At 42.7% G+C, this 17,544-nt stretch overlaps 1 protein-coding gene across 5 annotated transcripts; it reads right to left on the reverse strand.

Annotated features, from left to right (window-relative positions):
- Positions 1-597: 597 nt before the first annotated feature.
- LOC306922284 (UTP--glucose-1-phosphate uridylyltransferase-like) lies at positions 598-17,117 on the reverse strand. Of its 5 annotated transcripts, XM_079499763.1 has the most exons (11): positions 17,021-17,102; positions 15,620-15,680; positions 13,847-13,962; positions 12,729-12,836; positions 4,855-5,040; positions 4,369-4,502; positions 3,498-3,795; positions 3,192-3,389; positions 2,576-2,818; positions 1,799-1,903; positions 598-1,443 (listed from the first exon to the last, which is right to left on the reverse strand). In XM_079499763.1, exons 3-11 carry the CDS (start codon positions 13,943-13,945, stop codon positions 1,336-1,338), a joined length of 1,479 nt encoding a protein of 492 aa, XP_079355889.1. In that variant the 5' UTR covers positions 13,946-13,962; positions 15,620-15,680; positions 17,021-17,102; the 3' UTR covers positions 598-1,335. The 5 variants fall into 5 exon arrangements, with proteins under 5 accessions (XP_079355889.1, XP_079355890.1, XP_079355888.1 ...); XM_079499764.1 differs by lacking the exon at positions 15,620-15,680 and having other exon boundaries at positions 17,021-17,117; XM_079499762.1 differs by lacking the exon at positions 17,021-17,102 and having other exon boundaries at positions 15,620-15,804.
- Positions 17,118-17,544: the final 427 nt, after the last annotated feature.

A 17,544-nucleotide genomic window follows, 5' to 3' on the forward strand; every position in this document is an offset into this window, starting at 1 on the left:
TCCTGTCTACATGTCGAAGTGTCCTTGGGCAAGACACTGAACCCCAAATTGCTCCCGATGTGCTGGTTGGTACCTTGCATGGCTTCCGCCGCAATCGGTGTATGAATGTGTGTGTGAATGGGTGAATGTAATGCACAATCTATGTAAAGCGCCTTGGATAAAGGCGCTATTACCACTATATAAATGCACCATGTACCATTTATGGTGGTCAATAAGTGCATTGCAGTGTAATAATAAGTGCATCCAGAGTATTCGACCCATATGGTCCTGCTACCAGGCATAGGCTTTTTCTTTTTTCCCAGAGGTCTGTGGCGTTATGCTGACCTCTGCTGGGACATGTGGAAAACATGTTAGAAGGAACATCAGATCTGGTTGAAACTTCATGAATAAATTCTCCACAGGGAGCCAATTGAACTTTCGCATTTAACACCCATACAATCAATGGTCAAGATAGATTTGAATTATACAGACAGACCATTTTTGTTAGACACCAGCACACAACTACTGTATATCAGCATGACTAATATAAATATAAAATTAAAATACTCAAGTTAATGTATAAATAGCAGATAATAAAGAATAATAAAACGCCAAGCATAGGGAAAACCCATATTGCACTTTTATTGACAATACTGTAGTACAGCATGATATCCTAGGCTGGCTCAGAGCTTGCAAGGACGATTGAAGTAACATCAAATGCTTCCAATGGGGCTTCCTTCTCAAGTGCATTTGAATATTGTCATTGTCGAGCAAAAACCTTGCATTTCCATAGTTATTTTTATATATATCTAAATAATGCCCTATTTTATACTATGTTGTATGACAGCGTCGCGCAAAAGCAGCAAAAATAGCCGATCTACAACCTCACAACGCATTGCGATGCAACACAATTCTGAGTGAAAATGTTCACATATAAGACATGCCCAAAATAAGGAAGTCATGTCAAAAATAGTTAAAATTGGTTAATATTTAACCAATTAGACGTACATTAATAACTACACTGGATCTATTGGAACACAGGTTCCTTTGACTTTTCCTGAAAAGTAACAGTCTTTGACATACAAGGTTTCCACCTAACAGCAATGATATCCAGAGACCCCCAGGGCCATTTTTAACACTTCTCTTCTGGAGGTCCCTGGCACAAAACATTTTCAGATGGGGGTCGGCAGCCAAATACTATATCAATTTGGGGGTCCTTGGCACAAAAATGTTTGAGAACTACTGATTTATACTGTATGTGTTCTTTCCTCTGTAACAGTCCTGACATTCATTGGTGTAAAGACACACACTGCCCTTTGATTGTGAGTCTCTTGATAGTTCTGTCCACAGAAGGCCTCAGTGATCGAGGATGCGCAGGTTCCCTGAAACAATCTTGTTTTCCAGCAACGCTCCGGCAGGAATATCAATCCTATCACCGTGATTGGCTATGATGATGACTGTTCCCTGATTTAAAAAATAATAATAGTGAGTCAGACCAATGTAAATATTCAGCAGCAAGTCATAATGATTTGAAAACTGAAATGTCCGAAAATAGTAGAAGGCAATAGTAGAATGGTGTGGTGGGTTTACACGCCTTTTACATCAACAATCCAAAGTTAATATGTAAATTTACATCAAGGTCATTGTTTGGGAACTGATGATGATGACTGAGGTGTAAACTGAACATGAAACTATTCGCTATGATTAATACAACCCTATTTAAAAATAAAATAAAATACAGTTTTAAGAGATATTCTGAATTCTAAAAGTTCATAATGATAATGGTTGGATTGTTTTAGCCAGAAGCCAGAAGGTGTACCTTTAAGGAGACATCCTTTCCAAAGGTGACATCCCCAGATACAGTGAGGTGATCCAATTCCAACATGTCTGGTATGCTCTCAAACCTTGTCAGGTAGTCATGAACCTAAAGGAAAAATATCAAGAAATTATTATATAATATTATTATTTAGGGAGACACCATATGGGCACAGAACTGACAGCTGCTGTATCAACCATTACAAATAAAAGTCATGATCTGATCTTGGTTATTTTGTCAGAAGTGAGTGTGTCTGTGAAGACTCACACACACTTCCTCACTCTATGGGCTGTATTTTGCGTGTCTTAAGTACCAGGTCTTATTACTTAACTTAATACCTGGAGGCGTGGTCAATGCTCTTTGGCCACTCAGAATAGCCAAATGGCATTGATCACGCCTCCAGGTCTTAAGTTAAGTAATAAGACCTGGTACTTAAGACACGCAAAATACAGCCGTATGTTTCTTATGTGCTGTCCAAATATCTTTTCCGGTTCGCACTGGGCAAATGTGAGAGAGCTCTCCCCCTCTACCAGTCATGTCTCCCAGAAAGTGTTCCGGTCACAGACACTAATGGACGGCCCAACGTGGCTTGGTGTGTCACAGCCTTAACATGTGTATTTTTTGGTCTGGGAGGAAGGGGGAGCATCCAGAGGAAACCTACAGTACATGAACACAGGATGAACATGCAAACTCCACGCAGGAGTTTGAATCCAGGACCTTCCACCGTGGCACACCTAATACTGTACATCTGTGGAATAGCCTGTGATGTGATCTCTCTACCTTGGTGAAGGAGCTCCCCAGTTTGACATGAGGCGTGGTTTTGAATTCTCTCTTCTTGCTCATAGTGAGTGAACCAGCATCCAGGCTGTACAGGTTGGACATGACCAGCAGCAAGTCCGACGAGGTTTTGACGGGAAGGAAGCGGCTACGTGGAACGTTGACTCCAAGGGCATTTTTGAAGCTTTTGATGGCAGCGCCAACGGCCGTCTCCAGCTGGATGACGTTCAGCCCCCCATCTAGAGTCTGGAGGGAGGGTTTGAAAATGACTCTGTTACTGTAGGTCACCTTCAGACCAAGTGTTTAAAAAAAATATATATCCTCACTTTTAGATCCTGTGAGGATCCAAAACAATGACCTTCAGGTCACAATCCCACCTTTAAAGTCTTTACTAGGAAATACATGTTTCGACAACTACTATGACGTAATGTATAGTCCCTCTTCTCTAGCAATTTCATTGGTTGGTCAACCAAAGAGTCACATTAACAGTGGCTGTAGTTAAAATTGCACACAGAACTCATCTCCTCCAAACAACACCTGCCACAAAGTGAGACAAAGGCTTGTTCAAATAAGCGACCTGTACCGTATATGATCATTGCTGTAGCATTGGTCCTGTCACCTTTGGGTTGACGATGATCTCAAGGTCCATTTCGTTGTGATCGTGCAGTCTCTTAATGGCCGGTAGGGAGATCCACAAGTTATTGGTGTTAAAGATCTTAAACTTGGTGACTGACTTAAACTCGTCCACGTGGGCCTTGGGCACCTGGGCAATCTCCAGCAGCCTCAGGTGGTCATCATAGTTGATGAGAGTGCCACCCTGTGGAAGGAAGACACATACGCATTTAAAAAACTTGAAACATCCGCAGTTTGATTTTATGAAATAAAAAAGTGAATAGTACAAGTTAATTCAGCGCGGTGAAAACACCTTAACGTCAGCCCTGGTCTTGTCTGTGACCTCCATGATGAATTCACAGCGTTTGTCGGGCGGTTGGCTCATCAGGTGGTTGAGGATGAACAGGTCCACGGTGGCTCCCAGGTTGTCAATGTTGGAAACAAAGATGTACTCCTTGCCCTCGGCCAGCAGTGTGTCCAGCAGACCGGAGTTAGAGAAGCTGGCATAAATGTCTCCGTGGCCCGGTGGGTACCAGGCCTCTGCGTTCTCCCCACTCGTCCCCATGTCTTTGGCAATAGGCAGCAAGGATTCCTTGTTGATCCTCGGGTACCTGGAAGGTGGGAGGAGGGGTGGGGGGGTGGGGGGGCGGGGGCAAGATGGTTTAATTAAACTGGAAACAGACTTCTTAGATAGGACCACAATGGGAACAAGTCCCCAGTGCCGTTTACATTTCTATCTAATAAAGTATTAAATCAATCAAACGGCTCAAATCTAGCTCAGATTTTGTATGAATTTGCTCAGACACTATGATGTAGAATTCTCCATTCATTGTCAATTTAATGTTTGTGTAGGACGGAAATATACACTAATAGCTGAATATAGGAGGGGCTAGCGCCCCTCAAAAATAAAAAGATGAGATGGGTTGGGGTTACAGGGTTGAAGGTACATAAGAAAGGGTTAAAAAAAAGTACATATCGTTGCTGTCGGGCAGAAACCTCTTATCTCCATATTCTAACTTACTTGATCATACCACAGCGGCACACAAAATAAGTAGCAGATCTACAAGCAACATTATTTTTAGCTTGTAGATCTGCTACTTTTGCTATTTTTTATATTTGAATCCTGAAAAGTAACAAGTTTTGGACATATGCCCACGATATGAAAGGGGCTAGGGTTACTGTACCTGCTTTGGTTGAAGGTGTGGATCTTGACGCGGTGGTGGGTGTATTTCTGTAGGATCTTCTTGGTGTCTTCGTCTGTGTTGAAGGAGTTCATCAAAACCAGAGGCACGTCCGTATTGAAAGTTTTGTTGAGGTGCTGAGTCACAGAAAAAGAAGTGGAGAATTCATTCCAATTCCAATTTATGTCTTTGGCTACGTTAAAAGGCTTCATGCCACCAACTGATTTTGAGAATGTATCCTCGGAATGAATTTAGATCAAATAAGCTACCCAATGTATATAATGTACACAAAGCATAGGACATGTCACAATACAGACGGTATGTGCCCTTGTGTGCACTTCAAACTGTGACAAATGTTTGTCTACAAGGGTCCATTCGGTAGCATTTATACACAGGAATTTCACATCAGAGAGATGGATTTATAACTAAAGAACTTAAAAGACCCCTTAACATCAGACATGTGCTCTATCCATTTCTGTAGGCTTCTACCTCAATCTGTTGGACGGTGAGGTCCAGGAAGGTGTTCTCGTTGCGGACACTGATGATACTCTTGGGCCCCTTACAGCCCATGCTGGTTCCCAGGCCTCCGTTGAGTTTGACCACAACCAGTTTGTTAAGGCTGTCAGTGATGCTGTCTGGAAGACCTTTGGCTTTGATCTTCTCATAAGGCAGGATCTATTGGCAACACAGGAGAGGGTGGGACAGATAGTTAGCATGGTGTTGTCCAGTTAAGGTTTTACTGTCAATGTTTGATATGTTGTGCTTTCTCTGAGGAGCCACGATAAAGACCACTTTACTCTGGGAAGAATTTCTTGCTCCAATATTATGAATTATGTTCTGTGGAGATTTGAACAGTGAATAGACTTTAAATTTTCATTTGAAAAGGTGTCCTTCTTGTTTAATTATAGCTGTTGGCTGTCAGTAGAGTACTAGTGCGGTTTTTGGGAGCTATATGGTGGACCTGGGCCAGGTGTACTGTCAGTAGCATGAAGCCTACTTTATGCTCTCTAATGTAATATGTCACTTGCCAATAAGATGCTGAACTTGTCGGCAAGAGGTATAAATGCAGTTTTAGCATTTGCTCCAGACCCTTAGTGAGCCATCAGTGACTCATACCAAGGACAGACATGGACGTCACTATAGAGGAAATTGGTAAAGTCCTTTAACTCATTTATCCAAATGTGTAAAATAGTGCATGAGCAAAATAAAGCAAACACAGTTTAAAGGGCTTCAAAACATATGGAATCGGGGAAAAAACATTTGATGAAATCATAGGAAATATGGTGTTCACTGATAGTAAGGTAGATCATCTGAGAGGAAAAAGTGTAAGTTATACAAACACTGTGGTTCAGAAAACCAATATGGAGACAAATCGGGTCTAAGCAGGCAATCAGCTTCAAGTAAACACAAGTCAGTTTGTTCACAGAGGTGAAAGTAGTCCAACTCCAGAACATTAGACTTTAACATTGAATCAGTCTACCACCAAAGAACAACATGTGCATATATAGCTTATTAGTGCCCTCCCAGGTGGGTTGTAAGGAGATGCTATTAAAGTATTAAGTCCCAAGGCCCTATTGGAATTAGAAAATAAAATAGAAAATTATAAATAAAATAACAGTAAGGGCACTCAGGTGGCACAGTGGTAAAATGTCTGCAAGGAGGCAAAGCCTGGGCTTATCCATGAAGTCGATGGGTTGGTTTGGCCAATCAGGGAATCGATGGGTTGGTTTGGCCAATCAGATACTTCACTAGTGGAGGGTCAAGGAAAATGTATTCCAAGGGTCACAGGTTTTGTGACACTAACACTAAAAAATATTTTAGTGACACCTCATCCTAAATATTGAGCTGTCCCAATATCAAGCGGTCCTTTAGATGCCATCAGTGGAGTCTTTGGAGTGCAGGACCAGAACAGAACTGACTCTTTGATCTTTGCTGTCTCCACATCAGCTGATCTAAGAAGAGACAAGCCCTTAGAGATGAAGTGTCTCATATTCATGGGGTCCTGTGTGGTTAACAGCGTGACACAGACAGTACAGGACAAAAAAAGACAGCAGCCATCAGCCATGTATGTTCTATGTATGCAGTATGTACAGTATGTTTGTGTGTGTGTGTGTGTGTGTGTGTGTGTGTGTGTGTGTGTGTGTGTGTGTGCGTGCGTGACACTTGTATCACGGTAATCATTCGTGTGGTTATTTTTAAATGCATTATGTGTGGGAGGGATTATGTATACAATTACGAATATAATATACACAGATTCAAATTTGTATTTCTATACTGCAAGTTAACAAATAGGGGAAACTGGCTAAGAAAGGGAAACGAGACTAAGAAATGTTGAGGGGTGCTAGCCCCTCCTATATCCAGCTTTTAGTGCGTGTGCACAAACTTTGTCCTACACAAACATTAAATTCCCATTGAATGAATGGAAAAGTTTACGTCAGTGTCTGAGCAAATAGACATAGGGCTTTAAAGTGTGCCATGCCTTACCCGCAAACATTAACCACTTTCCGTGAATTATGCATTTAGGAGCTTTCACTATCCGTAAACGTTATCTTGCTGCCACACAACCCACTATACATTTTGCCGACCCCTGTATTTGTGGGTGGAGGTGTGTCTGTAGGCATGTTGGTTCCCTATATTTGCTAGTGTGTCTTCAGACCACCCGTAATGCGAATCCTTCTCACTAGCAAAAGTGAGACTGTGTTGGTCGCGGAGTGGATGACAGATAGTCAGATACTGGACACACAAAACAACCCTCCGTATCATCTATAAATGTATTCCAAGGCAGCACGCTCTTCCGTGGCATGCTCTTCCATGGGTCATAGTAAGATATCACTGGGCATATAATGCTTAATGGATAATGAATCTCTTAAAGGCAATGGCATGTGGCACGGTGATTGGTTTAATTATTGTAACGCCGAAACCACACCTATGCATAATGTAACGGGTAGCGGAGGTGTTTTAAGGATTTAGGCTGTGGCACAAGATAGCCAATTTTACACAATGCCAAATCCCCAAATTACGGATAAAGTGCCTCTGACGCAAAATAGTGCCCATAGTGTCTATTTTACATCATGATGATGTACGATGATAAGAGCGCCCCTCACTTCACACGGGTGTGATTTTTCTTTTTGAGGGCCGCTTTGTCTGTGTGAGTGTGTGTACCACATTTTGTGTGATTTGATTGGCTGAGCCACCAGCCAACCATATGTTGATCTGACCTCATCATCAAACCCTTAGATCTCCATATATGGAGCAGGCCTGTTCTGATATCACAATAATGTTCTGATATCACAATGATGACTGGACCAGCTCAACAGAATGATAGATCTCCAACTGTACCTTCAAAACTCTTCACAGCACAGGACACTGGACAGCAGGACGCATACATTTTCAGGATTCTATACCTTCAAGACAGTAGTATTTTTCATTGTGCATTTTTTGGTCAAATTTTGATCCCATGCCAAAGCGCCAGCACTCGCCCAGCAGTCTGCTGTCACCCCCCCAGCAGCGCGACCTCCACACTCTCACGGAGGAGACTGCTGTCGAGCCGCGCCGCCGTCTAGCCAGGGAACGAGAGCAGGGCCACCGCCCTGCCCTCAGGGCGTCTTACTGGTATTAACATGCTCATAAAGTGCTCTGTGCTCAAAGTGATAGGTGCAAAAACGTAGCAAACGTTTCGGTCATAGGACCTTCGTCAGTGCTACTGTATATAGCACTGACGAAGGTCCTATGACAGAGCACAGAGCACTTTATAAGCATGTTAAAATAAAAGGAGTCTAAGGAGTCTTCCTTAAAAATTCATATAGAGAGCAAGACTTTTTCTGCCCGTTTTCCTTAATGTTTTTGAGACACCTGCAGTCATCCCTGAACAAAGGACAAAGAAACAGTTTACCCTGTACGATACTGTAACACATTACCTATATTATTGTATGTACTGTATTACATCTTTTGTATTTCATGCTGTTCAGTAAGAATTAAAAAACATTTATGTATCCCAACCCCGGGACTGGGAGGTCTGGCACGTGCAAGGACTAGGCTCTGTGGGTTGACTTCTGTCCGGACTCCGGGCCCTCCTACGGCTCACCAGGTCCACTCCTGCTCTCACCAGGTGCAGCGCAGGACCTGTGCATTGCACCAGACTCCGAGCACCAGACACTTCATTCAGGAGTGGCGGATTATTGAGCCGCAATGTTTCCGCAGGCTTCACCGGCAGGGAAACGGTGGTGCTGCAGGCTCCGCTTGCGGCTTGAATGGCCCTCTTAAAGCTGTTGGGCCTCCTCCTCACGGAAGACACCGTCTCGGGCGCCAACCCATACTGCTCCTGGTTGCCTTCTACATTCCGGCTGCCAACCATCTCTCGGGTGGTCACCAGACTATACCTGGTTGTCACATAGTCTATTCCTATGAGTCACTATAAATAGGAACTAAGAACTAAAAAACATTGCATGGATGCACCTGGAACTTATCCTCAGTGATGTATTCCAAGGTCATCAGGGTTTCGTAAACACACACATATACTACCATCATTACCAACCATAATATATTCCGTAGTATGCTATACAGTCAACATGCATAGAAGCTGAAACCCTGCCATGGGAAACTTACTGGCTAGATAAGGGTCCAGATTTGTGTTAGGTTTATGAACCCAGGGTTCAGTGTTATCTTTGGAGTTACATACTATTACAAACAACCAACAGGACAATGACACAAGCCACTGATAACCCCTAACCCAGACCAAACATGTTAATCTAAAAATAAATCCTCTACCATTTGTAAAGAGCTACATCTACTCATTAAATTCATATTTAAGATATTCAAGTATAAAATAGGGTTTTAATGTACACATGGACACATATGCATATTATATAATTTCCTTTTAAATCCAGTGTGATGATTTCAAGTTGATACCAAGTAACAATATACTGTATTTCCTATGAATGAACAAAAGGAAAACATTTCTGGAGCACCATTTATCTTTTGTTTAGCCCCATGTACTACATGCCTGTGTAACTTAACCCACAACAGTGGCTGTGGGTCATGGAGACATTCTAGAGATAAGGTTTCATTATTCTCTCTGAGTGAATAATCAGTGGTCTGTGCGGTGGGACGGAGCGGAAATAACTGGGGTTCCAGCAGTCTAGACTAGAGCAGGGGGTTTTTAGCTCAATACCCAAAAGAGACATTAGACATTTGCCCCCCGGGAAAATGTCTAATTTCTCTAACCTAACCCTTACCCATGAACTAGTGAAAATAGTAGATCTACAAGCTCACAACACTGGTAATCCTGGGCACTACACTCCCTCTGCCAACCTGGGGGGCAGCGGACTGACCTCATGCTTCTATGCATGAGGAGTCCAAGCTGCTTCTTTTCACCTGACAGGAGGAGTTTCCCTGGCCGGATGCAGCATGTGGAAGGAACACGTTATTCCGACCAGTTCCTTTCCCCACCATCAGGCGCCCCGGGTGGCCAGGGGGAGGTCGTTTCAGAGACCAGGATTACTGCATGTTTTTTGTGAGGGTACCTACCCTAGGGGACACGGGGAGAACATGCAAACTCCACACAGAAAGGCCCTTTCGCCAACCCCGCATCGGGTATGGGCACTGATGACGCGGAGGAGAGAACACGCCCAGAGCGTCCCCAGCAGGAAACGAACCCAGGACCTTCTAGCTGTGAGGCGACAGCACTACCGACTGTGCCACCGTGCCATTACATCTTAAACGTTTTGTTTATTTAATTATTTTATTTTCTTATTTTATTTATTAAATACTATAGGAAAATGTTGGAATTGTTTTAATTGATGAAAAGGTATTGTTTAAACTTTTTAAAATCATTTGAAAAAATATACTGTACAATATACATTTTTAAATGTAGGAAACAAGGGGAAAAAAAGGTAGGCATTTTACCCGCGACCATAAAAATTGGTCCGCGACCTAAACATGTGTGCCGAGTCCCGACCCACTGTTTGGTAAACAGTGGTCTAATGTCAATTCAATTCAATTCAATTCAATTCAATTCAATTCAAAGGAGTTGTATTGGCATGAGAAAACATATGTTTACATTGCCACAGCAAGTGTCAAAATACAATGTCACCCTCGTCCAGCCTCGCCTTCATCCACCAAGGCGGACTTTCGAATGCTGGAGAGGTCAAGCTATTTTTAGGCCTAACCTTCCGCCTGTGTATTTTGGGAGGTTTGGGGCTGTGGGCAATGGGGACTGGGGTCTGGGACATAGTAAAATGTCACCACCATGGTGTTCTCAGATCCGATTACCGAAGCTTGTAAATAATTTCTATCTGATGGCACGCTTCTCGTTTCCTTTCCATAGTAATACAAACCAAAGAGTTTGCCTACATTCAGAGAGAAGCGACATCGACACCACACAGAGGAACTCTGCACGATATACCATGAAAGATATGTAGCTAGTAGAGGTTTTATGATTTAAGAGATCTGTAAGGCTATAAACCCAAATAAACGTCCGCCGTTTAGACGCAAATTCAATGAAGTTAGCCTCATCAATATTCCAGCAGGGAGTATCTGCTCAAAGAGCCATAATAGACTCAAAGAGAAGCTGAACAGATTGTCACCTTGCACCGATCTCAAGCTTTCGCCACCTTGCACCGATCTCAAGCTTCCTTCTGACTCTGTGCATCAGCCTGCGTTCTTTGGCTTCTCTCACTAGCTGCTTCTAATCCTAATAATAATGTTTGAGTCAGCTGGGGTTGGGGGGGGGGGTTAACCCCAACCCTGGAGTGAATGCGTGCAGTGGCTGCTGGCCCATGAAGAAGAAATTCAACACTAGTCTTACTGTCCAGCCTGGTCCCCAACATAACATTGCCCTAATCACGCATAGATCGGCAAGTGACATGACTATACTCAAGGACAAACTAATCTCGCTGATAGGTCAAAGAGACCACCATGTCATTCATGAGGGCTTGGATGTTCGATAAAGTCCATTTCGTTTACATCAGACCAAACTTTAACCTAATTCTTTACACCAGACCAAATGCCATTATGTTGTGCTTTCCAGACGTTTATAGCAGCCCTGGCAGCCCTGGGGCTGCACTGCCAGACAAAACAATGTGCATAAGCCTCCCTCCACAATTCCCCAGACCATGGCTGCACAGTAGATAAGAATACATTTCAGACATGTCAGTAAGGATAAAGGAAAGTTAGGAAATGTGATGTGGTGTGATGTGGTAGAAGGTTAGGCTACACTGGTTGGAACGGTGTATTAACCACTTTCAACCTGGCATCTGTGTTTTGGGCAACAATTCTCCTAATAAATCTCAGAAATTGCCAAAATAGCAGATCTACAAGATCATGTAGATCTCACATTGCGAGGTTGTACCAGCTATTATTCCAAAGCACGACACCAGCATACGTCTAAGTATAAATAGGACCTAATAATTATTATTAAGCACTCAAAGGAGCTTTACATAAAACAAAACAAACTAGAAATGCACTCTCTTGAGATGCCAACTTGCATGCACACAAGTATGCCATGTATGGCCTGGTCTACTTGTGCGCAAGAAGAGCGCCCCATGAAGTGCGCTCACCACTGCTAGTACGACTGCTGCTCTAATATCTAAAGCTCTCTGCTGCTGTCTGGGTACGACTGCTGCTCTGAGTCCTAGAGCTCTCTGCTGTCTGGGTACGACTGCTGCTCTGAGTGCTAGAGCTCTCTGCTGTTCTAAATCCTTTAGACCCGTTGACCTTATACCAACCTTGAAGCGTACCTTAGTTACGTCACCAAGAATGTTGGTCCCTTATTGGCTGTTGGAGGACATCGACATACATACATACCCAGACATACATACATACACATACCCCCTATTGACCTTATACCTCTACCTTGAAACGTACTTTAGTTACATCATCAAGAACAGTGGTCCCTTATTGGCTGGTGGAGTACACCGACATACATACATACATACACACACCGACATACATACATACCCAGCTGATCGCAGTACTTGCGCACTCTGCTTGCGCAAGTAATAACTTGATTAAAACATAGAACAAGTAACACCACAGTGTGAAGTGAGCGGTGCCTTTGATCTCAGTGCTGCTGAACCCACTAATAAGTTTGATGATGACGTATGATGATAATGTCTGATGTATTGACCCACATGACATCATAGGGGGCAGAAAAATAAACCCCCAAACACTCACGGTCAAAAATGAAATATGGCTAAAAATAACTCAAATAGATCAAATTAGAATGATGAATGAATTCGATTAGGTGGGGAAGGCAAGTCTGACAAAACGTTTTTTGAGGGCGGTTTTAAAATGGGAGCGGGTGAGGGCAGCTTTGATGTGGATATATGATTTATGAGTCATCAGCGTAACCAGCCTGTACTCACCGAGTCCTCTGGAGGTCTGTGGATCTTGGCCCAGTCTATCGCAGGTCCCTTGACTTGAAGGAATCTGTGGAAGATTTTCTTGAAACCGTCAAAGTCCTTTCTGGAGATCTGCAACCAATCAAATGTCAACAATCACTTTCTGCTTTGAGACGAATAAAACACTAAACCAAAATGTTTTTTTTCTCTTCTGATTAACGACTAAAGTCATATTGCCCAGTCCTATTGTAAACCAAAGGTATGGCACCCCCATATGTTCAAAGTCTGAACCAACCCTACAACTGGCAGAACCTTCACTAAAACATCTGGGACAACGCTCCACACATCTCAGACTCTTCCCCCTTCTGACTAAAGCCTCTGACTAAAGCCAAGCCTCTACGACTTTGCAGGCTTATGCAAAGGCTAAAATATGTAATTAAGATGATACTCTACTGTTAGACGGATGATAGGTTGTTAGTTTACTTATGATCCTAGATGACTATCCCAATGCATTTGATTACCTTGTGTTGTTCTTGCTTATTGTAAATCAATCTGGATTACAAGCGTCTGCTAAATGCCTAAATTGTAAACAGCGCGGAAATTGGATGCTTCATTGGCGCGTTTAACCGTTTTAGCGATCCTTCACCGGCCTTTTGGCTTCCGTTTGGTGCCCCCCCTTTCTTTTCTTAGGTATTAAAAATGTCCTTAAATTGTCACTTCACTGTTATCTGGGAGGCCCCGAAAATCATGTGGGGACCCCCCTGAGCGTCCCAACCCAAAGGTTGAGAACCACTGCTGTAGTTAGTCTCACTGACTAGTTGCAAGCATTTCCTGTTATTCCCTACCTAGGGTTGGGATTTTAACGATTACGGTTCCTTAACGATTCCCCTCGGTCCGATTTCTTAATGGTCCCCTTTAACGATTCTTACCGGTCTGTAATTCTGAGGGTGTACACATTTGTACACTCTCAGAGTTATGATGATATGAAGTCCACATAGAGCTCTGACAGTGTGATAAAACCGGTTCCAGAACCGGTTCCAAATATGATAGAACCGATTCCTCAATGTTGGATCCGGTTCCTACCGATTCCAGATCCAAACCCTAGGGCCTAGAACCAATACCCCGATAGCAGGACTTCCTACCTCAACCTCTGGTCCCTTGGCCGTGGCCAGCAGCATCTCCAGCTCATTGTGCATGGAGATCTCATGCTGCTGACGGAGCTTCTCCTTGAACTCTGTCATCTCTCCTTTAGTCAAGTCTGAGCAGGAGGTAGAGAGAGAGAGAGAGACACACACACACACACACACACACACACACACACACACACACACACACACACACACACACACACACACACACACACACACACACACACACACACACACACACACACACACACACACACACACACACACACACACACACAGTGTTATTACAAAATATGAAATTAATATGAAATACATTTTCAAATCTAAAGTCATCAAGTAAAAAAAATAAAATAATAATAATAATAATAAAATAGACTACACAAACGTGAGCATATGCCTTAAGATTTTGTTTTAATAACTAGGCCTACATTAAATCCATGATTGTTGCCAGGACACGCTTCTCAGGCAGCGACAGGGGGTTCCAAATGAACTGTGAAGACCCAATTTCATCTGGTCCTTTGTCCAGAAATATGATTATGTTAGGGAATCTGCTGATCCCATTAAGAGTAAGACCTGAAGCTGACTATACAAATGCCTTCTAAATCAGTAGGCTAATTCTCACACTTTCAAAATGTTAAAAAATAGAATACGTACAAGAGCTTGTAGATCTGCAATTTTTAGCCAACGCAAAAATCTAAAATGACACATGCTTTCCTAGTTTTTTTTTAATGGGTTACAATCTGGAGTGTTCACTCAACTATGTGTGAAAAAGTTACCCATAAGGATCCACTTACTTTTCAAGACAGCATGTGTAGGACTATATATATACACAGATTTAATCAAAACTAAAATAGACATAGAGAGTAGGCCTATTACCTATACATTATTGTGGGCTATTATTAGTGCACTGTTATTACACTGGATCTGTTGAAATAAAAAATATGCGACTACACAAGTAAAACCATTAATAGTTGTCTCAGGGTAAACCATAGCATCTCTCAGAGTTCAATTAACTATCTGGACACTTACCAGCCACGGTCAGTGACATTTTAAAACGCTATGACAAAAAAAAAGAAAAAAGATAAGAAATCAAACGTGTCCGTTTAAAAGCCCGTCACTTGGCAGTAAGCAGAGATCAAAGGCAGCCCTGTCCTCTCCAAAACAATGTAGAGGTTTTTGTCGCGGTGTTAAAACGGCATCCTCGCCTCTGCTTTACAGGACGGATAGGAATGTAAGGCACAGCTCTGAGTCTGGACCAACGCGCCTTAGCTGATGACAGCTAAACGACAAAAAGGTTTGTCACTTTGTCCACGGATTCGGATCTGTTATTTGGGATCGGGTTCTTCAAAGTAGTACGGGGGGAAAAGGGAGAATAAGGACTTTATTCATGAGGCGGACGGACAGCACGCCCCCATGGATGGAGCCAAACGTCACTTAACTCGTGGTCGTCGTGGACACTCGTTACTTTGACCATTTCATCAGTGACTACAGTCAACACAGCCAATGATGACACGCACGCACGCACGCACGCACGCACGCACACACACACACACACACACACACCACACACACACAATGGTTACAAGTTACAACTGCAGACAAAGTGCAAGTGGCATCATGCCAGCCATAATGCCAGCAGGAAACCACGGACGTTGCTTTTTTCCCCCCTTTTTTTTTAATAAAAAAGCCACACATTTTTGCAAACGTCACAACGGCCACCACCACAGGACAGGACTGTTTATAACATGTAGCTATAATGCTACCCACCTGCAGATTTCCTCCAGTGGACACAGTGCTTTGATTAGACAGGCCAATGAACCGGTTAAATCTGAAAGACGACAATTGAAATAGTTAAAAGTTGTGTCATCGTCCCTCCTCTGTTTTTTAGACAGTCCTTGGAACACATTCAACACAACAGTCCAACTGAATGTCCGCATGCCTGAGCCAAGGCAGCTAAGCAGCAAAGGACCTCCCAGTCCCTGAGGACATCTAGGAGGACATCAAGGATAGTCTAAGAAGGATAAGACGCGAAGACCGTACGGGCGACGCCATGTTGCTTTGGAAGGAAAGAAACATGCGCAATGGGCTATATGCAGCCAACACTTCCGCGTTCAGCTTCCTTGGTCTCAACTGCGCATGTTTCTTTCCTTCCATGGAGCACCATAAGCAACATGGCGTCGCCCGTACGGTCTTCGCGTCTCATCCTTCTTAGACTATCCTTGGAGGACATGCGGAAGTGAGGAAATAAAACTATTGGTCAATAGCATCAGCCAATCAGGTCATGAGAAAAGCTGTCCTGTGTCCTGCCCGCGATAGCACGTGGTCCTGCCCTGTCTGGTCCGAACAACTACATGTATTCATCATAACGGGGGAAGTTCTTCTCAACGACTCCACCTCCATACGTCTGAGAGTGTAAACACATGTACACTCTCAGTTACAGTCAGACCTTTAAGTATACTAAGGGTCCATTTGGAATCCCCGGCTCAAGGTCAAAGTCAAGGAGCCAAAGCTCCCTGGACCCCGCGGCCCACCTTTGAGAATCTGATCTAGAGCTAAGCCTGCGTGGGCTGAGCGGTGGGCGTGATTTTCTGGCACCACTGAACAATCGGATATTCATTTTTCCATTGATATAAAATACTTATATTCAATTATTTTGAGCCTAGAATCAAGCCATCCAGGATCCTGGTGATTTTTCTTTTCTTTTTTACATTTAATTATATACTACATTTAATATATATATGCATTGTTGACCTTTTTCTTCTCACAATATCAAAGCTTTTATGGTCATGATTCACCAGGATCAGTTAAGGATAAGTCTCTGGGAAAAATGAATGGCAGATTTGTTCAGTGGTGCAAGAAAACCATGCCCACAGCTATGTCCTATATATCTAGTGAATGTAATACACAAACATTTTTCTTTGAAGAAATTTCAAACAAATCAAATTTATTGTAATTTTACACCTAGCATTACTGCAGTCAATTGTATAGTATATAACTTTTCATGTGTGTTATTCTACTCTTCAGATTGCATGCACAAAATGCTCTTCAAATGCACTTGCAAGTCTACTGTACATGCACACAAAATGCTCTTCAGGTTGCAAATCTACTGTACATGCACACACATGTAGTTTACATTGTTTCAACTTAAAATGTACAGGCAGATCTTACTTAAATGTCCAGGCAGGAAGCTTACTTAATGCCTGCTCCTCAGAGGTAGGGTAACAGCCACAATACTGCTTTTCCGTTTGCATCACGAGTTAGTGACACTTTGAAACTTGATAAGTGAAATAGGCCCTTTTCAAATTGCCTTGCAAGTACTACCCCCGTGTGGAAGGATTGATAATTGCACACCGGTAAAACTTGACAGTAGCAGCTAAACAGATTGAACACAGATCCTGCAATGCCAGAATGATTGGATTTAGATTTATGTGATGATAGTCATTCATTTGTTAATGTATCGTTTAAATAATTTGCAAGACAGTCAGTCAAAAACCAAGTCAATTTGCTAGTAGATTTGATTATTGCACTTGACTTGCCACATCAACATTCTAACATCAGCAAGGTATTTTCTACATGGTAAAATAATGGACAAGTCTTGTAAATAATTGAATTAAAGAAAAACCTGGAAGAAAGACAAACTGCCTAAAGGCATCATTCACAAGTTATTGAATTAGGATATTAACTTTGCTTTG

The sequence above is a fragment of the Electrona antarctica genome (assembly GCF_951216825.1).
Source record: "Electrona antarctica genome assembly, chromosome: 4".
Classification (NCBI taxonomy): Eukaryota; Metazoa; Chordata; class Actinopteri; order Myctophiformes; family Myctophidae; genus Electrona; species Electrona antarctica.

Excerpts from the sequence above, each read along its gene's own strand:
- LOC306922284 (XM_079499761.1), bottom strand. Across the intron at positions 12,837-13,846 it reads CCAAGGGACCAGAGGTTGAG|ATCTCCAGAAAGGACTTTGA; the intron begins GTAGGAAGTCCT and ends GATTGGTTGCAG. Across the intron at positions 2,819-3,191 it reads AGATCATCGTCAACCCAAAG|ACTCTAGATGGGGGGCTGAA; the intron begins GTGACAGGACCA and ends CCCTCCCTCCAG.